Genomic DNA, 24,174 nt, shown 5'->3' with positions numbered 1-24,174 from the left:
AAAAGGTTTATTGAAATCTTTTGCCCGTTTTTTAATAGGCTCATATTTTTATTATTTATCTTTAAGTATTTTAAAAATATGTTCTGGATACAGGTCCTTTATCAGATGTATGATTTGCAATACATTAAATTTTTTCCCATTCTGTGGATTTTATTTTCACTTTCTTGATGGTGTCATTTACAGCACAAATATATTTATAATTTTGATGTGGTGCATATTTTATCTCAGAAATCATTTGTTTAAGTTTTAAAAGATTTACTCCTATCTTTTCTTTTAGAGGTTTTATAGTTGTAATTCTAAAATTTTAGTGTAAAATTCATTAATTTTTCTACATGGTATGTTGTGGGAATCCAACATCATTCTTTTTTTCCATTCTTTTTTATTTTTTTATTTAATTATTTTCAAGTACAGTTTCTGTCTTTTACTCCCATCCCGGCCTACCCCTGCATGCTCCCCACCTCCCTCCCATTTCCACCCCCCTTAGCTGTTGTCCATGTGTCCTTTATACTAGTTCCTCTAAATCCCTCCCCTTTTTCCCCTGAAATTTCCTCTCCTCTCCCCTCTGGAGACCAACTTCATTCTTTTGAATGTGGATATCCAGTTGCCTTAACACTTTGTGAAAAAGAAGTCTTTCCCCATCGTATTTATTGTCTTGGCACTCTTTTTTTATAATGGTTTTCTTTTTTAAATTTTATTTATTTATTTTTCAAGTATAATTTTCTGTCTATTTCTCCCATCCCAGCCCACCCCTCCCAGTGCCCCCCACCTCCCTCCCATTTCCACCCCCCTTATCATCCCTGTGTCCTTCATACTTATTCCTCTAAATCCCTCCCCTTTTTTCCCCTTAAATTCCCTCCCCTCTCCCCTCTGGTGACTGTCCCCTTGTTTTCTATTTCAGTGTCTTTATTTTTATTTTGCTTGCTTGTTTGTTTTGTTTTTTAGCTTCCTATTAAAGGTGAGATTATATGGTATTTGTCTTTCAACACCTGGCTTATTTCACTTGGCATAATGCTTTCCAGTTCCATCCATGCTGTTGCAAAGGGTGGTAGCTCCTTCTTTCTCTCTGCTGCATAGAATTCCACTGTGTATATGTACCACAATTTTTGATCCATTCATTTACTGACAGGCACCTAGGTTGCTTCCAACTCTTGGCTATTGTAAATTGTGCTGCTATGAACATTGTGGTGCATAGGTTCTTTTTTTTTAACTTTTTAAAAATATACACTCTCCTTGTTGTTTTTCTCCGTGCATAGCCCATATTAATTCTTTTTAAATATATTTTATTGATTATGCCATTACAGTTGTCCCATTCCCCCCATTCATTCCCCTCCACCCTGCACACTCCCTCCTCCAGCATTCCCCCCCTTTCCTTTATGTCCATGTGTCACAAGTTCTTTAGATTCTATATTCCCCTACTATTCTTGCCCTCCCCCTATCTATTTTCTGCCTACCATCTATACTACTTATTTTCTGTACCTTCTCCCCCCTTCTCCTCCTCCCACTCCCCTGTTACTAACCCTCCATGTGATCTCCATTTCTATGGTTCCACTCCTGATCTAGCTGTCCTCTTAGTTTGCTTTTGTTTTAGGTGTGATTGTTAGAGTTTGCTGTCCTTTCACTGTTCATATTTTTCATCTCCTTTTTTCTTAGGTAAGTCCCTTTAACATTTCATATAATAAGGGCTTGGTGATGATGAACTCCTTGAATTCTTAGTTTAGTTGTTTTGATCTTACTGTTCCTTTTGCTTGGAAAACTATCTCTAAATATTCATATAGGTTATATCTTCTCATCATTCAGGTCAAAAATTTAGAGCATATATTAAATTATGGAGGAGGTCTCTTCAGCCTACTCCATCTAAATTTAGCCAAATTTCGCCCAATCCTAATCCTAGTAGCTAATTCCCTCTCATCACCCAATTTTATTTTCTTCATAGCACTTTTTATTCTCTAATATTGTCTTGTTCATTTTGTTTACATACACCTACTCAAATGCTATACATGTGCACATACAGGTACAGCCTAACACACTAAAATGTACCTCATTGGAGCAAGGGCCCTGTTATCTTGTTCCCATGGTATCCTTGATTCCCAAAACAGTGTCAGGTACTTAGAAAATATTATTCTATAAACTTATGGTGAACGATTGAGGAATGGGTAAATATAGAGAATCAAAAAATAAACAAAGGAATGGGTAAACACAGAGAATCAAATTGAGTATAAATCAAATGTATATTCTGAAGTTTTATTAATGTTTAGAAATGCTCAAAAAATGAGAATATTAAATTACATTTTGATGAATATTAAGAAATTCATAGATATTTGTTCAAACTACCTAAATATGGAAAACATTTAAGATGTTTTCTAGCAGATGTAATTTGTTTTGAAATTGTCTGTCTTTCTAATTTTATGCAAGATTTGCTTTTCACTTGACTAGGTAGAAAGCATGGTATGAGATTTGTGAAGCTTCTTAGATAAGCTTTGCTTTAGAATTGCAAAGTGTGCATGTTTTATTCATATCTACTGATCTGGTGGGGTGCAAATAACTGACATGAAACAACTGTGCAGAGTTTAAACTTCTAATATCGGCTCTCAAAAGGTTAGGAATGGTGGTAAATAGATGATAAAGAGAATGTGAAGAAATAAAAGTTCTTTAACAGAAAGAGCATATATGTCAATAAATCTAACTTTTTTGGTTAAATAGTCTTGATATAATATTCACCCTAATTTAAAAAATGAACCATTATAATTTTGGTTGAATTACATAATGTGGAATGTTCTTTCTAAATAATTTTTCCAAATATACTATAAAATGTTTTGCTAGAAATTGAACTTAACATTAATGATTCCTAAGTATTTTATTGCTAAATTATAACTTGTTTGTTAAATCAATGCACACAGTGAACTACTCCGTGGAAATCAGTCATCCGATTGTTTGGATTGACACTTAACCTCTGATATGTTTTTCTGAAGGACGTCGAAGATGGAGAGGATGACCTCCCATGTCGGAACAGCGACCCCATAATTGGGGCACACACAGAAAAGCTCTCCCTCAAAGCCAGTGATTCCATGGATAGTCTCTACAGCAGGCGGAGCTCGTCAAGTAAGGTTATAAAATAAGAAAAAAGATCCTGGGCAGGGGATCTAAGTTAACTAGAAACAACAGCTTTGCTTTTTGGGGACTGGTTTGTCAAATTAGCAACAAGTTTCCACCTACCTGGTAAAACAAATAGTGAAAATGTATGATGTGTTGAATATAAAGAGTTGCTATTGTTTAAACTGGACTAAATATATTAGGTAGAATTATAAATTATTTTGAAATTTTTAACACTGTGATCAGCAGGGCTCTTGGGGATTTGCCTCAAAAGGTCATGTTAGATGATTAAAAATGTATCCCTAAAATAAAAATGTATGCTGGGTTGAACTAGCATTATCTTGGATCAAAATTTTTAAAATGGCTTCCAGCATTTAGAATAACAATATTCTGTTCTTTCTTCCCTTCCTCACTTCTTTCCTTTTCCTTTTCCCTTCCTTTCACTTCCCTTCCCTTCCTTCTTTTCTTCCCTCTCCTTTCCTTTCCTTCTTTCTTTCTTTCTTTCTTTCTTTCTTTCTTTCTTTCTTTCTTTCTTTCTTTCTTTCTTTCTTTCTTTCTTTCTTTCTTTCTTTCTTTCTTTCCTTCTCTCTCTCTCCCTTCCTTCCTTCCTTCCTTCCTTCCTTCCTTGTCCCTCTTCCCTTCCCCTTCTTCTTTTCTCCTGCCCTCTCTCACATTTTCCTTCTTTTCTTTTCCTCAAAAAATAAATCTAAAAAACATTTGTCATTTACATAAATTCTGACATTCACTTTTTAGGTTTCCACCCAGCATTAGTGAGAGTAAAAAATATGTAAATATTTTATTTATTTTTAAATATATTTTATTGATTATGTCATTACAGTTGTTTGATCTCCCTCAGTAGGAATATCACCAACTAGGTTACAAAAAGGAATCAACACATATTCAATAAGAATTTTCTTAAAACATTGACATTTTTTAAGAAGAATATCACTCAGGATTCAGTCACATATTCAGCTACAATATTTGGTTGAAACTACTGCTATTGTAGGGTGCTTATCACTTTTTATATGCATACTGTTACACATCCTTCTAATCTTTTAAAGGCTTTAAAATTTTTTTGCAAAGGTGATTTTTCATTTTCTTTTAAATCAACTGCTTCTGTTATTTGAAGTTGTATAGCAAAGACCAGATGTTTGAAATATCTTGAATTTTATTTCTATTTTTGATTGGCTGTAGAACAGTTACTTTGTAAAAATAAAAAGCTACTGCAAAACATTTGAAGGAGAAGATTTTGCATGTGTGAAATTCAGATATCATTAGTATTCATTTCCACTAGAAGTTTTAAAATTCTAAATTGTGATGCTGAATGTGGGAAGAATTGTTTTAATAAAAAAATGTGCCATAAAAAGCCAGGGCCTGGCATGGTCATGAAAGAGAAGGTATAAGTACATGGTGCCCCACTTAGCTGTTACATACAACTTACTTTCTGTAATTGGAACTCACCTTTCATTTACACCAATTCACATACAATCTGGAGCATCCCTAAGGATCTTTACCTAATTTCTACAGTTACTGTAATATGTGGTAGAGAAACCGAGGTTATTCCATCATCAAACTGAGCACCAAAAGGCCACACTGAAGGGGAAATGAGAAGACAATTGAGTGTGATGAGGAAACTGAGAGTTTCTCTCACTGAGAACCATTCTTGTTCCCAGACAAGTAGCAAAATGGAATGACTTTTCTTTTTTTCCTCTGTGGTTCAAAACCAAAAATGAAGGGGACCAAATAACAAGAATTGGAAGAAGCTTAAAAAGTCCAGTTTAGAACAGTTTTGAAAACCACCTGTACAAAATTATCTGGCTTGTATAGGGAATTAATCTAACCTGTCTGCTCCTTTAACAAGTATCCAATGCCCAGAACAGTCTTCTACTGGATGAGATCACGAATCACAGAGACCAAAGTCAGAAGGTACTTGGGTTCCTTGAGGAAAGAAGGTTGAGGAAAGGGTGGTCAAGCTGGATGAATAAAGGTTAAAAGTGGCTTAGAGGACAGAAGTTGCTGATGGAGAGTGACTGGGAGGAAGAAACAAGGTGGAGACTTACAGCCTCCACAGGAGGATGGGTTCCAATGCTTGAGCATTGTCCCTGCTTAGTTGTTTCCAGATGATGGTTCAGAATGTATAAACCTTCAGTGAAAGCTGTTAACCTCTGCTTTGCCTTCTTCAGGTGGCATAACAAGCTGTTCAGATGGTACGAGTAATCGGGACAGCTTTCGACTCGATGATGATTGCCCCTACTCTGGACCATTCTGTGGCCGTGCCAGAGTGCATACTGATTTCACACCAAGCCCTTATGACATTGACTCCCTCAAAATCAAGGTTCGTGTCTATCATATCTACATTCTATGTGGTCTATCTAATGCCGGTTGTGTGATCCATTTCAGAAGCATAAGCACTGAGAACTAGGGGGAGTAGATGTGAGTGTGTTCTTCCCATCAGTAGAACTGGGGACTGGTTTATTGTGGCAGAATTTAAACAAAACATTTTAGGTAGGGTAGGGGGATCATCCTGTGAGGTTATTAGCATGAGTTACTGTTACACAGATAATGCAAAATTATAGTTTATTCAGGAAGATGGAATTATGTATGTTTTTCTAAAAAGCAGATGCCCAGCTCTGCCTAATTCCTGAAGTGAAAATAATAAAGCCAAGGAGAAGAAGAAAAGGTGGAGATACCAGGCAAGAGTGCAGCAGAGCAAAGGCCTTGGGAACCAGACTTGGTCCAGGCAACTTCAGTATTTAAATTGGTTACCTTGAATACCAAACCTCCTTCTACCAATGATATTTCCCCCTGAATTCCCTCTTCTTACTCTTATGCTCTGTATTTATTGTCTATTACTGTATAACAAACTGTACACACTGTGGGGCTTCAAACAACACAACTATCTTATTAGTTAGCTCACAGTTCTGTAGATCATAATTTGGGCATGGCGCATCTGCTTAAAGTCTCACTGGGCTGAAATCAAGGTGTCATCTCACCTAAGGCTCTAGTCATCATCCAAGCTCACTGGGAGCTATAGGAGTAAATCTCAGGCTTTCTTGCTGGGTTTCAGTTGGAGGTCATTCTCAGCCCCTGAAGGCTGCCAGCCATGGCCCTCTCTCTGTAACGGGGCTGTTTGCTTCTTTAAGGCCTGCAGGAGAAGAACTCATTCACACTTCAAATCCCTTTATTTTTAACTGCTTCTATCTGATTACATCAGAAAACACAAAGATAATTACAAAATTAACTAATCTGGGCCATTACTTACATGTGCATAGTCCATTCTGTCATATAACACAATATAATCATGGGTGGGAAATCCTTCATTTTCATTGTCCTACTTACACTCAAGTGGGGGAGCTGGTTACACAGCACAAACAGAAGAAGATTTAGAGTTAAAATACTTTATAGAAGTTAAATTATTCCTTTTAGTAACACAAAGTGCTCTATAACTAAAAGACAGGATTTATGAATTTTTTATACCATCAACACCAAGCCAATGTTAAGCAATAATTTAATAAGTTATGAAGTATTGATATTATTATTTAACATTCAGGGCACTCAGCTCTTCTCTTCATCCATTCTGTGGTATCAGTCAAACTAAGCTTAGCTAGAGATTGAAGAGAACATCATTCTTCAGTATTAGCCCCTTAGTCATTTCCTAGTCCTGTCTTGGGGGAAGGATGCTGGCAGTCGAGTAAAGGACGTGGCAGGAGGGCAGTAGAAGGGAATAAACTGAACGTGTTTTGATTCAGGGCACCTTTCTACCTTCCCTACATATCAGGCCAGTTCACTAACTCTGATGCTGCCTTAAATAATGTTTGTGGAGCTCTTGTAAGACACAATAAGAATCCCCCAGTCACCACTAAAATTTGATTTCTAATGTTTCTATAAATGGCCTTATCCAAAATGAAATTGAGTCTTTGCTCAGTGACCTTTCCTGGAAAATACATTTTTATGAGTGTTAAAGATAATAGGAAGAATGTAGCAGAAGGCTGCCGTGCTTAGAAACTTCCTTTTGAGCTTCTCAGGATTTTCTCGGTCGGCTTGGCTGATCCCATTGAACCTAGGATTTGATACCCTGTAGTTAAAGGAAGTACTAGATGAACAGCTCATATGGTCTGAAAGGCAGGCTATTACAAATAGGAAAGACCAGAATAGCAGGAAAAAATACTTTTAGTAGGCCAACTTAATGCTTTGTTTGTTTGAGAGTAGATTCTTAATATGGCAAAACTATCAGGACGCATAATGTCTTCTCTGGGGTAGAAAGTTATAAGTCTCAATAGAATAACTATGTCTCTAAAATGTAGGTACTATATTTGCATAGATATCAATTTTCTTTACAAATAATTACCACTATTGGGTTTTCTACTTTTGCCTATAATTGGCAGCCTGTAGCCAAGTAGAGTCTCAAATGTGAATAAAGAAAAAGACCAACTAGTGCTTTATTCATACTTCAAACTTTGTGGTGGAGCTCAATCTAAGAATTGTCTTCTCTAGAATAATTAAGAAAATAATTTATTCTTAGTACACACACATATTTTTATTACATATTTGATTTGTACAAAGTTCTGCACAGTCTCATTATATAAGATGAATGCAATGATTCAGATATGTTTATTTTTGTACTGTAAGTGAATTTTTCAGATGAACTAGAAATACAGAGTCACAGACTTCTTTTTCTCCTTTTTCTCCTGTATGAGAGCCACTTTAGGAAGGATGGCTTGTGTTTTGCTACATATATGTTGCTTTGTCAGGAGGAATCATTTTTTAGTTCCAACCACTTAGGCTTGGATTTTGGTTCTGCCATTAATTTCCAATAAACTTGTGGGAAGCTATTTAATGTTTTTAGGGAGGTTCTGTATTAATCAGAGTAATAATGACACCTCATATAGGTAACTACAAATTGTGTTGTGGGCATAAAATGAATTTATGTAAAATTACACTGTGGTCTACAAATAAAGTTGATAAATTAATATGATACCAAAACCAAAAATATGTCATTAAATGTAGGAGTTTTTCTTCAAGCATGTTGTTTTCTTCATTATCATTAGTAAATAATTTCCTCAAACTTTTAAAAGAAACATCCCCTTAGATTTATCTCTGTTGTCTTGGAATCCCTTAACACAATGCATTCATTATTCTACTTTCTACGATTACATTCTTCCTGACAATTGTCATAGCACCAGAGTTCTCTGAAATCTGATTTGCATATTTCTTTGTCCTTAGAAAGGAGACATCATAGACATTATTTGCAAAACGCCAATGGGGATGTGGACTGGAATGTTAAACAATAAGGTGGGAAACTTCAAATTTATTTATGTGGATGTCATCTCAGAAGAGGAAGCAGCCCCCAAGAAAATAAAGGCCCACCGAAGAAGTGGAACAGAAAAATATAAGACTCTACAGGAATTCTTAGAGAGGATTCACCTTCAGGTTAGCAAACCTGCGGCTTATTTGATTTTCCTGGCATGTAGACAGAATAATTGGAGAGTAGGTCAGTCTTTGTACAGAATTGTTTAAAAAAATACATGACTTACATATAACAAAGGAAAATCTGTTTTCCAAGAACAGTTTTGTTTCTTCTTTATTACTTTTATTAAGTCAAGAATGAGTCTTGATATACCATCCTCTGGACTAAACTCTAATGGTACTAAACAATGACAGTAGAGATTAATGTTGAGAAAATGCAGCAAAAAATAAAAAAATACCTAGGAAAATAAGAGGCCCAGAGAAAACTTGTAAATGAGAATGATAAAGAGAGTGTGAAGACTGAAGATAAAAATCTTAAGAAGTAAAAGAAAAATAATGAAAAGAAAATTGTATTTTCTATAGTGCAGAGATCAAAAGCAAGTGAAAATAACTAAATAATATTGTTTTAAATATAATTTGTTAGGAAACAGAAACCATTAAGCTTGTGTAATAATTGTGTTGAGAAAACTGTGTTGTCTACATTTGTAGTCCAATTATTTTCTCATTATGTTAGTAAAATATCTACCTTGTTAAATGGTGTGTACATCCAATATACCAAAGCTCACTCAACTTACATTTTTGCAACCCATTTTAAAAATTAACACAGTAATGCTTTGATAGTTTTTGAAATTTATTAGGCAATATCCAATTAAACTTTCCTTAACTGTTTGCCCTGAATTATCTATACATAGTATTGTTTATAGACACAGTATCTAGGTCTTTGTATATTACTACTGGTACCTTCAGATTGAGTGGTCCCTGGAAGAAGAAGTACAAGTTTGAATCTTGCCTCCCTTACTTGCTTGTTCCATGATCTATGAGAAAACCAAGGTCTAAAGAAGTGAAATAACTTAGTCAAGAACCTACAGTTAGATGGTTATGTCAGAATGGGAATTTTGGTTTTCTCTGGTCTAATTCGGTGTTCCTTCTTGGATACTTTTTAAAGAATTGCCACCTTTTATTGTACATAAAGAACTAGTAATAGGTTCTTCCTGATTATTAAAACTTTAATATTTTTCTTACTCAATTTTAATAACTAAAATAAGGATATTGAAGTAATGATCAAGTAAAATGGGAGAAATTTTTGAGAAAGTTGAAAAGTATTCCACCTCACTTTGAGTTTTTTTGCTGTTAGAGGGAATAAGGGATACATAAATAATGTGCAGACTTTGAAATCAGAAGTCTCTGAATTTTTTTAGATTTTATTTATTTATTTTTAAAGCGAAGGGGAGAAAGGGAGAAAGAGGGAGAGAAACATGGATCAGTTGTCTTTCATACATGCCCCAACTGGAGACTGAATCTGAAACCCAGGCATGTGCCCTGACTGGAAACTGAACTGGCAACCTTTCTCTTTGTAGGGAAACAGTAAGCCAACTGAGCCACACTGGTCAGGGCAGAAGCTTATGAATTTTGAATTAATATGTCTTGATGCCAATGGTGAACAAGATACACGTGCTGAAAGAAGGAAACCATTCTTTTCCCAAACACAGCCCTTTTGTAAAGTTTAATAAAAAAAAAAATTTAATTAAATAGGAAGTCTTGGATTTCTTTGGTTTATAACCAAAATCCCAAGTTCACTTGTTATATAAATTCTATCTGTTTCAAATTCACTTCTAACCTACCCCAATAAATTAATGAGAATAGCTTTGTTTTGCCATCAAGAAAACAAGACATGTAGATTCAAAAACCTTACAGTAAAATACTCTACTAGAGACATTTTGTTGATAGACTTAAGGAAATGCCAGGTTTGTCAATTTAGCAATTTGAGAATGAAAAAGTGCCAAATAGAGTGAATGGTCTAGCTATTTAATTGATCCATTACTTAGCATTGTAGAGCTTAAGATATTCTTCTTTATATATGTCTTTCCAGAAGGTTAGAATTATACAGTACACACTTTTTAAAGGCCCTAGAGTTCATATGTGGGAAATTAGTACTAGTAAAATAAAGTTAAGCAAAAGTTTTATTGGCATCTTTGGTTTCTATATTTATTTCTACATTTTGTTTAAATATACAGAGAACTATGAATAAGGTATTTGAGTCTGACTAGCTCATATTATAGATATTTTTTCTCCCACACAGGAATACACATCAACACTTTTGCTCAATGGTTATGAGACCCTAGAAGATTTAAAGGATATAAAAGAGAGTCATCTCATTGAATTAAACATTAAAAACCCAGAAGACAGGATGAGGTTACTATCAGCTGCTGAAAATCTCCTTGATGAAGAAAGTAAGTTTGTGCACCTACTCTTCTCTCTAGTGATAATCACATTTTAATATAAAAAGTAAAATCATTAAAAACAAAGTCCCAATTTAATTTACTGAGAATGATATAATGCATTATTTTTCCTAAAATAAGTATTTTATTCTTATATTTAGGAAAATAACTCTGGTCAAATATAAAATCAGGAAGAGGACCCTTTTCTTATTGGACTCAGAAAATGAAAGGACTTTTCTGGGTCTCTTGTTGAGCTTCTGCAGAGCTATTAATTCACACACAAGTGCATGCCTGCATTTCCAAAGGCTGAGGGAGAGAGAGACAGAGAGACAGGGATGGCAAGAGCCATTAGTGAGAAATGTCACATGCAACTTCTGTGGAACAGCGCAGAACCTGGCTTTAAGCTAATGAGTTTTTGTGCCACACCAGAAAATTCATTTCATTACCATATAGTCACATCTCGTATGTGTTTATAATATTCTTTCAGATGTTATAATAATAGCTTGCAAATATATTCAGCATTCAATTTCATTATCTGAGTTGGTTCTGTGATTTGTAAGTATAAACTGAAGATGGAGAAATACATGCGGAATTACTTGTGGCAGAATACTGGCTACACCAACTGGGTTTGTAAAGATAGGATGACTTTTGCTTTTACAATTGCCCAGTCTGAATACTCTTCTTACTAAATCTGGTCAGGCTCCCAGAATCCTAAATTCAGAGCGTGCCAAGCTTTGCAAGGAGTATTTTGCTGGAAAAACAAAGGATGAGTGTCAAATTTTGAAGATGAAAACAAAAAAAACAAAAAACCTTAGATCATCTAATTCAAACTTCTCTTTCAAAATTAATAATGAAAATAGCCCTGACCATTGTGGCTCAGTTGACTGGGCATCATTCCACAAAGCAAGATGTCACTGGTTTGATTTCCAGTCAGGGCAGGTGCCTGAGTTATGAGTTCGATCTCTAGTCAGGGCACATAGGAGGGGCAACTGATGGATGTCTCTCTCTCACGTTGATGTTTCTCTCCCTCTCCATCCCTCTCCCTTCCCCTCTCCCTAAAAATAAATAAGTAAAATCTTTTTTAAAAAATTAAAAATAATCATTACTCTTTTGGAACATGTTCTCTGAGTAAAATTTCATGTGGGATTCTTCACATTCATTACCTTCTTTAACGATCTCTCTAAGTCCTTGAGTTAGGTAGTATTATCCCCATTTTTATAATCAGAAATTGAGAAGCTAAGTAACTTGTCCAAGCTCAGGTACCTAGTAATTGGAGAACTAGGACCAGTGTTTGTGATGCTATGCTATACTTTCTAACACTACACATAACAGCTCAGAGGAAGAGTAAAGAGGAAAGTTGTATTTAGGACACAGGCCTCCTGACTGTCCCTTCGTGGCCTTCCCTAAACCTTCCTGCTTATGTCCCACAAAATGGGCACAGTTGTACAGCATGTGTTTATATACACTCACTTTTTGTCTAGTAGGAATTGTTGTTTCTTTAGAAACTGTACCTAATTTTTTTACTGTACCTTGAAGTTTTGAATTTGCATAGATCTTAATCCTTTTCAAAAAGCTTTCATATGTATGATCAATTTGATATCTGCAGAATTGATTTCATCCTTCGGCCAAGGTGTTTATGTGCATTCTTTGGAGTTGTGGAGACTAGAAGATGCAAAAGAGAAGGGACAGGGTCACAGGCAGACAAAGGTCAAACTTAAGTAGCCAGTGTGCGCAACAGTAAAAACCCAAACAAAACTGATCAGCTTACACTGATGTAGCAATGCCTTTTAAGCAAATGAGGCAGTTTTCTTTTTTCACATCTTGTTATTTCAAAATATGTGTCCTCACTTTAAAGCAAGATTTTTTGTAGTTGATAAGGTTCAGCATTATTGTCAATACTTTCTAAAATAATTTGACATTGAAGTAGAGGGAGGGAGAAGACTGAGCACGTTTTGAGCACTTGTACATAATTGCTTTTATTCTACAATACCACCCATGTAGGTATTTTGCCCGTTTTGAAGATAAGAAAATGTTTCAGAGATGAATTTCAAAGAGGCCAAAGAGCTAGACAAGTAGCAGAGATGGAGTTTTAATCAAAGGCAGTTTGCTATAAAAATGCGACTTCTTTCTTCCACACATGCAAACTAGTACATATGAAAAGAATAATAAATATTTGAACATTTAAAAATTTGACTTTTCCAATCTTCTCAGCAGCTTCAGTTTAGCTTTCCATCACAAAAAGTGGAAGTTAGTATTTCAGTGAGAAGATAAGCCTCAGAGCAGCCTGACTCCCTGCATTAGTGACTGGGAGGGGCCGCGGGGTGGGGCAGGGCTTTCCAGCAGAGGCCCACAGAGGGAAGACCAGCACAGGGCCTTGTGCCCTCTTCATTTTTTCATTCCAACTCCCTCTATACCCATCTACTTTCTAGATTAACAAAAAGAATTATGATTTATACATGATATCATATTAGACATAGGTGTGATTTTTAAAAACCATCTGACCCAATTTTTTCCTTTGCAAGATAGAGAAACTGAAACTTGAGTAGGTGTCTTTCTCAAGGTCACACATTTAGAACCTGGTCTCCTAAATGTAGACAATGGAAGCACGTACTATTATATTTTGCTTTCTGGAAACAAAACAAGATCTTCAAAGCATAATGTGAAATTCAGTGTTTTCTATAAAACATACAAACTTCCCAAATTATTTCCCTTATAAAACTTTAGAGAACAGTGCTTGAAGGTCCCTAAAAGTTGATCATTTAGTAATAGCCAGTCAAGTACAAACATACATTCACTGAGCCAAGTTCTGGGAGATGAAAAATGAAAAAAATGCAGATTCAACTAGTGTTTGTTGTCCACACACAACACAGGGATTTTTCTTATTTTAATCTTAGGGCCTAAAGTACTATTAGAATATACATGTCAAAAAGATGTATATTGCATGTTCGGCTATTCTGACTGAAAGCTATTTATCTTATATGAAACTGCTTTGCTTGAGAAATAAAGAAGAATGACTTCTATTTGTAGATAAGATGTTGTGTTCTGATGATTCGGCACCATGCTGCCATGTGCTTATTTTTATCTATTCTTTACTCCGTGAATCATATCTCCTACAACCATGTTAAAGATTAAATGCGCAACCTTCATGTACCTTGAATGATAAAGACCTTGAATATATGGATGTAAAAAAGGAAGACAAATACATGCCACAGTCATAGCTTAAAAATAGTTAGTGTGTGTAGAAGAATGAGGTATGCAAATTGGCCATAATTTTACATATGCATTTTATTCTGATCATTGAATAGTATCAGCTTGGGAACATCAACAAATTCCTAGTTTAGAGCTTCATTGCTTCTCACGTTGGGAACTGGGATGTTTTGCTTTGCTAATCATTCAGTGTAAAGACTGAGTGACTGTTCTGAGAACAAGGACTAAAATTTTGAGATAATGTAAAAAGACCACAGCCCCACATGAGCTTTTTATACGTCTAGAGGAACGAAGAGGATGGGGGATGGGGCAGGGACAGAAACAGACACCTAAGACCTAGAGCAAGCCATTTTCTTTTTTCTCTTAGGCCAAAGTGGGTAACATAGCACTCACTTGGACATTGAAAAGGTAGACTGAATTAAACTTTTTATAGGTTACTGCTTGACAGGAGGTAAAGATGCTCCTCCCCCAAGCTGACAGAAGGGTTGGCAAGTAGTCCTGAGCTGATCACAGGATTATCTCTAAAGGTGAACACTTTGGGGTTCCACACTCCTGGCGAGACCAATACAGGGATATTCTGAACTTGCTCCCAAGCTGCCCTAGACTGAGCAGAACTAGGTCACTGGTTTTCAGTGGGCGATCCAGATGAAGTTAGAAGAAGAAAAAACATTGGGTGACACTCAGTTCTTGAAGAGGCAAAAGAGCAGAATTTGTTTATCTTGTGCTCTTTAAGGTTTCTCTATCATCTGAATTTTAAAATGGTCTGTTTATTTAAAATAAATATTCCCAGCAAGCAAGAAAAAGAGTAGAGCTTATATGTGTGTGTGTGTGTGTGTGTGTGTGTGTGCATTGCTACATAAACACAGCCTTCAAGACCCCTTTGCCTTGCTGAGAAATGTCTCTTTAGAATAAGTTAACTGCTATTAATAGCAAATATTTTCTCTTTATTCTGAACTTGTCCTTCTTTTCCCACATTTAGAAACACTTTGATGTGTGTTAAGTGTCTATGAGAAAGTGTAATGTTGTCTTTGGGGAAAATGGGTGGTGGAAATATCTTGTTTTCCCTTTAACACAGCAATAGTTAAATTTTAAATTGAAAGGAAAAAAACTTAGTAACTAAGTAAGTAAACTGTACAAGATTCTGTATATATTTAAGGCACCTGCAACCTTTGCTTGCAGTGCTCGATGAGGAGGAAGGGGGGAGGGAGGGCTGTGTGCCAGGCCGTGGGCACCAGCTGTGGTCGCAGCAGCCCCTCATTGCTCAACTATCCCCAGTGGTGCCTTCCTGCCTGCCTCCCTGCCCAAAACGATGCAGGGCAAATGGCAGGGCCCAGCCAGGAACCTGGAACATGAGCCACCAGCAGGGGAGACTTGTAGTTATGCCAAACAACAGTCCAGCAGTTGGCCTGACAGTGTGCCAGGGAGTCTGGTGCCCTAGCCCCTGACATGTGTACCTGGTGTTTCCAACTTGCTTGCCATATGATTTGAATCTAGATTCAAGAAACATTCATACAGCTTTTAAGAAAAAGATAAGCTAACCATCCACATACAAAGAATAGAGAAGGCACATAGGCATTTTACTATTCTGTATTTACAAACATGCATTTAATATTCGTGTCTAGTCATAGCTGTTTGGCCTTATGCAATTTAATTTCTTCAAATTTCTTTTTGGTTTTACTCCTAAGATATAATTTGTGATAGATGTCATATTTTGTGTGATACAAAACCAAGTAAAATAAGATATAAACATTTATACTCTTCTACCAGAGAACGATTCCCAGAGTAAGTTCATAGAATTTTTACCTCAGTCACCCAGGAAACTTGTACTGCCTGTTCGAGCAGGGTGTTCCTGCACTTGTTGTTGTATTGCCCTGTGATTTTGTACTAGGTCTGGCTTTGTGATGATTACCCTGGAAAACAAGACTGAGTCCTCTATTACAATGAGCTTTCCCACAGCCCCTAGTTCTGTGCTTTGCATTAAAAAGATCCTTAACAAGTGTTTGTAGGATTAATAAGTGTCAAGTGAGGGAGCGAAGGGGTTGTCAAACAGTAAGCAAGACTTTTTTGTTGTTATAATACTTAAAGTCCCCTGCAACCCACCTCATGCGTGTGTTTTTTTAGCAAGCAGGTAGGTGTTGGTGCACGTGGTCAAGAGTTGTTTTATGCGTGTGTTCACCCTGTGTGCATGTGTCTGGACTAGCATCTAAATGAGTAATTTCTAGGGGGCAATAGTGTAAAAACAATCAGAGTTTAAAATGTGCAGACAATTTTAAAAGATTTTATTTATTTTTAGAGAGCAGGGCAGGGAGGGAGACAGAGAGGGAGAGAAACTGTGATGTGAGAGAGAAACGTCGATCTGCCAGCTCCTGTAAACACCCTGGTCAGGAAGCAACACACAACCCAGGCATGTGCCCCAACTGAGAATCAAACCTTTTGCTTTGCAGGACAACAGCCAACCTACTGAGCCACACTGGTCAAGGTGAATGTGCATAAAATTTCAGTTTTAAGAATTTGTTTGATTAATCTAACTTCAACATACAAATGTCTAAAAATATTAGCTAAACTACTAGTAGTTGTAGTTAAAAACTAAAACCAGTATGAACTTCCATTATTAATCCATGTAAATAAATATATGTATAAATAATGAAGCTGTATGATGACCTTGGGAGAATAAAATACCTACCTATGTGACATGATGTTCAAAGCATAATTAATGGTAAAAGCAAACTGCAGATCAGTAACATGCAGAATAATTGTGTCTTTGTCAAATAATAATTTATAAAACAACAGGTTAATTTTTACCATATCGAGTAAATAGGATCAATTTAACCTATAAGAATTATGAACTTATTTTCCCAAGGTCTCTAATTAAGTAATATAAAATGATAATTTTTAAATTATTTGGACATTTTCAAAGTAGGCAGTCCAAGAAGGCAACTCAGCTGAAGGTCCATATTTCCTGGGACTGAAGCCTTCCACTGAGGTGCATGGTGGGGCTGAGTGGTAGCCGAATGGTGCCGTCTGTCTGGGTGCTGAGCGCTTGTGCTCTTGAGCGAGTGTGCCTCTGGGTCCTTACTGAAGCAGGAAGCACAGAGGAGTGGAGGTTGCTGTGGGTGTGAGCAAAACAATTTACTCCCCTGCACACATCGCATTAGAGGGTAGGCTATGATTCTGATAAAAAGAGATACATGCAAAGAAAGGCACACAACAGCGACTGGTTTTCCATATTTCCAAAAAGAGATTCCTATTTTTTATTTTTTTGTTGTTTTTTCAAAGGGTGTGTCAGTATTCAAATGAACTTAATACCAACTATTCATTATAATTAGAAAATTACAGTGTTCACATGACTTAAGGATGCACTTAAGATAAGATGGAAATAACTAAGTGTTGGCCCGTATTGTCTACTGAATGCTCCTCCACTGACAGCACTGCCTCTGGGAAAATGAGGTACAGCCGGGGTTAGCAGAGGAATGACAGAGTTTTGGTCTGAGTAACTCAAATGTGGCTGCAACATGAGGCCGAGGTTCTAAACCATCTTAAGATGCTTATGCCTGGTTTTTCCTCTACGGAGGTGGGACCAGGTTAGAGAAAAAGAGAATTCAGAGCTGAGAGGCATCTTCATTCGAGTTCTAACAAAATTCTCTATTTGATTTTCTTTGGTTCCTATTCCTTTTACTTAATCTAAATATTACATTCTTTTAATTAAAAATTGCTTATTGAGCACTTTTGTTGATCAGGCATTTTCTTATGCCTTCTGAATTATATTATTTTATGGTACTGGCCCCAAAGAAATAGAGGCTTCACATCTAAGGCAAACATTAAAGTCAATATTTAGAATATTTGGGTAAGAAACCTGGGGAAGTCAAGCAAAAACTAGTAGTTTACATTTTTAATGGACCCTTAACTTCCTCATATGTGAATATAGGACAGATTTATCTCCTTAAGTTGTGAGGACTTTTTACCAGAATAAGGATCTAGTTAGATTCCCTTTAAGCTTTCTTCACATTTAGTGCAATTGAGATTGCCTATACTTAATTAAGTGTAACAACTCCAATATAATTATTTTATGAATAATTATATCAGCTGTCTTTTATGTTAATCACCATGCTACATTTTATCTCCATTGATGACTCTTGTTGTTCAAGTACAGTCGTTTTCATTTCCTCCCATCTCGCCTGACTTGGCTTTGTCCATGTGTCCCTTATATATGTTCCTCGACGGCCCTTCCCCTGTTTTCCCCCATTATCCCCCTTCCCCTCCCTCTGGTTGCTGTCAGTTTGTTCTTTATTTTCATGTCTCTGGTTATATTTTACTTGTGTTTGTTTTGTTGATTAGGTTCCACTTATAGGTGAGATCATATAGAATACATAAATTAGATACACTAATGTTTAAACTTAACACATCACAAACATTTTGGTATAAAAAAGGTGGCAAGTGTGCAATTTTGGAAGCAGACTGTTTCTTATCCCAAAGTTGCTTGCCTGGCTAGCTCAGATGATTGGACCACGGGACAAAGCTGATAAAGGTTTTCGTTTCCATTTCTAGGTAGGTCGGTTAGCATTACTCTATTTCATGCTCACATGGAATGGATAAATGACTTAGAAAGAAAATGTGGATTCATTACTGTGAATTCACCCCCTTTGCTGGAAAATCCACCCATAACACAAGTTCTAGGTTTATGCCAATCTCTGTCATTGGTGTCAGGATGAAAAAAAGAAAAAAAGAAAGAAAAATCCTGACCCTCAAAATACAAAAATTTAATGCTCTGTAGCTTCTATTTCCATGATGTAACATAAGGACCTGCCTTTTCTTTTGAGAGTTACGTTTGAGAGTCTCCAGCTGATCGCCTGCCTGCAGTCATTGCAAGCCTGGTGGGAGTGTGTGGGGAGGTGTAGTCGTGTTCTCACTTCGCTGGGAAATCATTGAGCAAATTGCTGCTCTTCTGTAAATCACGGTGCTGCATAATGCTCATAGTGAGAAACTATTTCCTTTTTCCATAAAAACTGCAGATAAAGGGTTTCGACAATAAATAACCTGTATTTAAAATAAACCAATTCCTAGAATTTAGAGAACACGACATACTGTTTCTCAGATGGGAATAAAAACAAATGCATTTTTATTACTAATATTAAAAAATGATATGTTCTCTGCTAAAGTCAGGTTTTCACTTATTTTATTTACTTTGTCGTTTTTTGAGATAAATGCATAAAGACTTCTGAGGGTAAAATAACAAGCTAAGTACTTATTTTTAGAAAGGAAAACAGCTAATTTTGGAAATCAGAGCACTTTAAGCCTAAGTTTTGTATCGTGAAGAGAACCCCACAATCAGTAATCAACCTAATTGAACATGGTATTGGGAGCAGTTTTTATTGTGCCAAGTCTCATTTACATGTCAGTCTGAAGGGAAGTACCTCGGCAATGTTAATTTTGTGTTAAAGTGATAGGCTCCAATTATAATCTATGGCCTTATCCCCACAACCTTTCTAAGAGGATCACACTCCAAATATGGTGAGCAATGCTGATGCAGCAGAAAGCATATAAAAGGACAAACGCCTCTGGTCTTTTCCAGGAAAACTTGGATAGTAGAACACAGACCTGGCTCATTTCACTTCAGTGGCAATTAAGATAGACAGGCCGAAGTGGGGAGTCAGCTTTCCCTCAGACAGTGAGGTCCCATTTCAGAGCTGCTTTTCACACACACACACACACACACACACACACACACACACACACACACACACACAAAGGGGGCTTGGAAACAAAAGTAAAACAGGTACTCCTAAATACTAATGAATATTAAGCAGACTTTCCCAAACCTAAAAGTTGTTATGACTAATAAAGAGAAAATGCTTCATGTTAGCTAAAATTTTAAAATAACAAATACAACAGATTCATATTAAAATTAAATTTCCTTATACATAGAACTAGCTATAACTAGATTTAAATACCTGATAACTGAATCCATAGTTAAATAAGATTGTGTCAAATCTGCTGAAGATTCAGAAAATAGCGTAAATGTGGTTTCATTGTTGCAAATGAACACTTTAAGGAAAAGGTTAAAAGAACTGTTATGATTCATTTTGAAGATGAGTAGAGTTAAGAAATGATTTTCGTCATTTTTTTCCAGCCTTTCTCAACTTTTGTTGCTCATCCAAACCACAGAATACAGAACATAATTTCAGTCACTATTTTTCCAGTTCTTCCGTGTGTGGGACGTAACTAGTACCGCTCTAGATACATGGAAGACAAGTCGGTGTAGTACATATAAGAATGCTTTTGGGCAACAGGGCTCCATTCTCTCTTGTAACAAAGGCTGATAACAAGTACATATACCGCAGACCATGAACTAATGTTGGCAAGTTAGCTGGAGTCTAGAAGATGTTTTTAAAAAGCAGATGTGTGGACAAGATAAAGGGTGGATTTCCTAAATACAAGTTATTTCGCATTATAAGAGTCTATTGAGGAAAATTACACAATTTCCTTCTCCCAAAGGTTTTGAAGGCAGGGCCGAGGCTCTTCTGACTAGAACAGGACGAAGGACATAACATCTGGAGCAGAGGTCCTGCTCCACTTGCGAAGAATGTGTTTGGTTCTTCTGGTCTTAGCTATGCAAATGTCCGAGTGGAGGAAGCCCTGGCATTTGAACAAAAACATGCTGATGCACCTAAGTGGTGGGCCAAGATCCACCTCTTCTCCAAGGAACTCATCTAACAACACAGAGAAATACCCATTTACTGGTGTCAGGGAAGGGAAAGAAAGAAACTTCACAGTAACAGACAGAGTGCTGATGCTAAAGAATTTTTGAGAAAAGTGAAACTGTATAGGGTTACTTTAGAAATATCTTTTGTCGTGACTTTAATATTAATATTTTCTTAAAAAATATTCCAGTTGAATCTAGAATACTACTTTGATGGCACAATTACCAATATGAACGTAAATGATTGTTATTCAGAACTACGAAAAGATATAGAAGACAAACTAAATAAGGCAGACTCAGTGGAAATGGTAGTAGTTTACTACCTAAAACTAACCTGATTTCCATGTCTATTTTTTCTGGTGAATGCAAACAGAAAAATTCTGAATATTCCAAGTCCTTTTTTTTACTACTATATTCTTTTAAAAAATTACAATTTACTTTCATTATTATTTTGTACTAGCTTCAGATGCACTGCGTGGTAGTTAGACAAATGTGTATACTTCATAAAGTGTTCTCTAATAGTTCCAGCACCCAAGTGGCACCATACATAGTTATTACAATATTATTGACTATATTTCCTGTGCTGCACTTTACATCCCAATGACTGCTTTTTATGAGTTAAATTCCAACTAATTGAAGTCCCACTATACATTGTTGCCCACAGTTATCTTTTATTCAATAATCCACATAATTATGATTCTATTGTAGAACTATTCATAAAGATCACTATTCATTGATGTGGAATATACATTTTAGGAGGGGGAGAGTTGCTCCCCCCTGGCCCGGGGGATGAGCCGTGTTTTTTTGTGTTTATAAACTACAAATGACTTCTTCTAATGTTACTTTTTATTATTGTTTATTTTTATTTTTTATTGTTTTCTCATTACCATCTGTCCCCCATACTCTCTCTCCTGCAATCACCACGCTGTTGTCCATGTACATGAGTTCTTTTGCATTTTTGTTTAATCCCTCCTCCTCCATATCTGCCGTCCTGCTCTCTATCTATGAATCTGTCTTTACTTTGCTTGTTAGTTGTGTTTGTTCATTAGATTCCACATTTAAGTGAAATCATATGGTGTTTGTCTTTCTCTGACTGGCGTATTTCATTTAGTTTAATGTTTTCTAAGTCCATCCACACTGTAGCACATGGCAAAATTTTCTTCTTTTTCATGGCCAAGTAGAATTCCATTGTGTAAATGTTTCATTGTTGTTTTATCCACTCATCTACTGATGGACACTTGTGCTGCTTCCATATCTTGGTGATTGTAAAAACTGCTTCAATGAACATGGGGTGCTTATGTTATTTCAAATTAGTGTTTTGGATTCCTTCACATATATTTCCAGATGTAGGATCACTGTGTCAAAAAGCAGATCCATTTTTCATTTTTTGAGGAATCTCCATGCTTTCCAGTGGCTGCACCAGTCTGCACTCCCATCAACACTGTGTGAGGGCTCCTTTTTCTCTGCGTCCTCTCTAGCACTTGTTAATTTATTGATGAAGGCCATTCTGACAGGTGTGAGATGATATCTCATTGTGGTCTTAATTTGCATTTCTCTGATGATTAGTGATGTTGAACATCTTTTCATATGTCTATTGGCCATCTGTATGTCCTCTTTGGAGAAGTGTCTCTTCAGGTCCTTCACCCAGTTTTTTTTAGAGAGGCCAGAAATAAACCCACACCTTTATAGTCAATTAATATTCAACAAAAAAGGAAGTACATGCAATGGGCTAAAGGTAGTTTATTCAGTAAGTTGTGCTGGGAGACATGCAGAAAAATGAAACTAGACTACTTTGTTGTGCCACACACAAGAATAAACTCAAAGGAGATTAAAAACTTAAATATTAGACCCCCAAACCATAAAAATCCTAGAAAAAAACCTAGGCGGTAAAATGTCAGACATTGCTTATAGCAATATTTTATCTGATGTATCTCCCCAGGCAAGGGAAACAAAATAAAGAAAATAAGCAAATCGGACTACATCAAACTAAAAATGTTTTGCATAGCCAAGGAGAACATCAACAAATTCAAAAGCCCACAGAATGGGAGAACATATTCACCAATATATCTGATAAGGGGTTAATATCCAAAAATTTATCAAAAAACTAACAAAACTCAACATCTAATGTTTCTTTAAGGAGTATTTGGACAAGGCATCCATCACACTGTGGGTACAATCTGCTTTCTTTGGCAACTTATCATCGATGTAAAATGAGAGTCCATATTGATCTTTGCTTATGCAAGCAGCTCATATGAATTCCATGAAACTGCAAGTGAGCAACAAAGGTCAAACTTTGTCTTCCAATAAAATAGTGGTTTGAATATTTGTAAATACTTCTTTTATAATGAACAAATATGCAAATATATCACTTACTTACATAAGTTTCTATTATAATGAAGTCAAGCTTGAAACCCTTAAAATAGCCCAAAGATGAATGAGTACATGAATAAAACTTTGCTTTGCCTAACTGCTGCCCTCTTTTCCATTTTCAGCTATTCAAGAGCAAGAAAATGAATCTGTGTCCCCGTCCTTAAGCCCAGACATCTCCTTAAATAAGTCACAGCTACATGACTGCCCAAGGGACTCTGGTTGCTATATCTCATCAGAAAATTCAGATAATGGCAAGGAGGATCCAGAGTCTGGAAATCTGACTGCCATGGTGCAGAAGATTGCTATCACAGAAGCCGGTGACTGAGCACACATTCTAAACTCTGCACCTGCAGCTGCCTTCCATGTTAACTCTTCTTGAGCTAAAAGATCAAATAAGAAAGAAAAGTGTTTGAAAATACAACCTAAAGTTAACATGTTTTAACATGAATGATTGTATATAAAAGTTTATATCTCTAAAATTCCCAATTATTGTAAATAATATATATATATTTATTATTTTATATGCTATATGTTAATGGGTTACATACATGTACTAGAAAGGTCTATTATAAATCTTTGGTGTCATGTAAGCTCATTTAGCTTTATTTTTTAAGTGCAGAATGATAAATTCTGCAACAATCCCCTCTTGTCTTCATACATGCAATTTTTGAATTTGTATCTATTATTGCATGAATAGCAGTAGAGTCTGTGTCTGTTTAATCAATTTTCCAAGCAGCATTTACATTTATTTTTATACTTACTGGAAAAGTATGAATTAATACTGGAGACATTTTTATCCTAATCACAGTGGAATTTTAGTAATTTTTTCTTGATTTCTTCACTGTTATCTGTTATACAAATATAGACAATATATTGTCAATTCTGTTTTAGTAAAACTAATTGTAATAATTATTTTAGTAAAACTAATTGTAACAATTGTACAGTTGTTTCACCTTTAAGTGTAAATAATTTTAATTTTAAAATGTCCTGATTTTAAAAATAAAATGAACTATGCTCATTTGGTATTTTCCAGGCCAGTGTCACTATTTTCATATTAGATATGTACACAAAATATCTCCGACCAGACAAGGTTTTATAATCAGTTCTCTCTCCCATATATATATA

At 35.9% G+C, this 24,174-nt stretch overlaps 1 protein-coding gene across 1 annotated transcript in view; it reads left to right on the top strand.

Moving 5' to 3' along the window:
* The window catches only part of LOC119042647 (SAM domain-containing protein SAMSN-1), a 50,680-nt gene extending 26,776 nt beyond the window's left edge, over nucleotides 1–23,904 (top strand). The window contains exons 4-8 of the mRNA XM_037136406.2: nucleotides 2,970–3,099; nucleotides 5,274–5,425; nucleotides 8,314–8,520; nucleotides 10,637–10,787; nucleotides 23,172–23,904. Of these exons, the coding sequence (XP_036992301.2) occupies nucleotides 2,970–3,099; nucleotides 5,274–5,425; nucleotides 8,314–8,520; nucleotides 10,637–10,787; nucleotides 23,172–23,374 (843 nt within the window). The 3' untranslated portion in view covers nucleotides 23,375–23,904. The remainder of the gene's footprint in view (nucleotides 1–2,969; nucleotides 3,100–5,273; nucleotides 5,426–8,313; nucleotides 8,521–10,636; nucleotides 10,788–23,171) is intronic.
* Nucleotides 23,905–24,174: the final 270 nt, after the last annotated feature.

Source organism: Artibeus jamaicensis, unplaced genomic scaffold, assembly GCF_021234435.1.
Source record: "Artibeus jamaicensis isolate MK-2021 breed Jamaican fruit bat unplaced genomic scaffold, CSHL_Jam_final contig_466, whole genome shotgun sequence".
NCBI lineage: Eukaryota > Metazoa > Chordata > Mammalia > Chiroptera > Phyllostomidae > Artibeus > Artibeus jamaicensis.
Note: the sequence above shows the minus strand (reverse complement) of the source record. Positions and strands in the feature narration are given on the sequence as shown.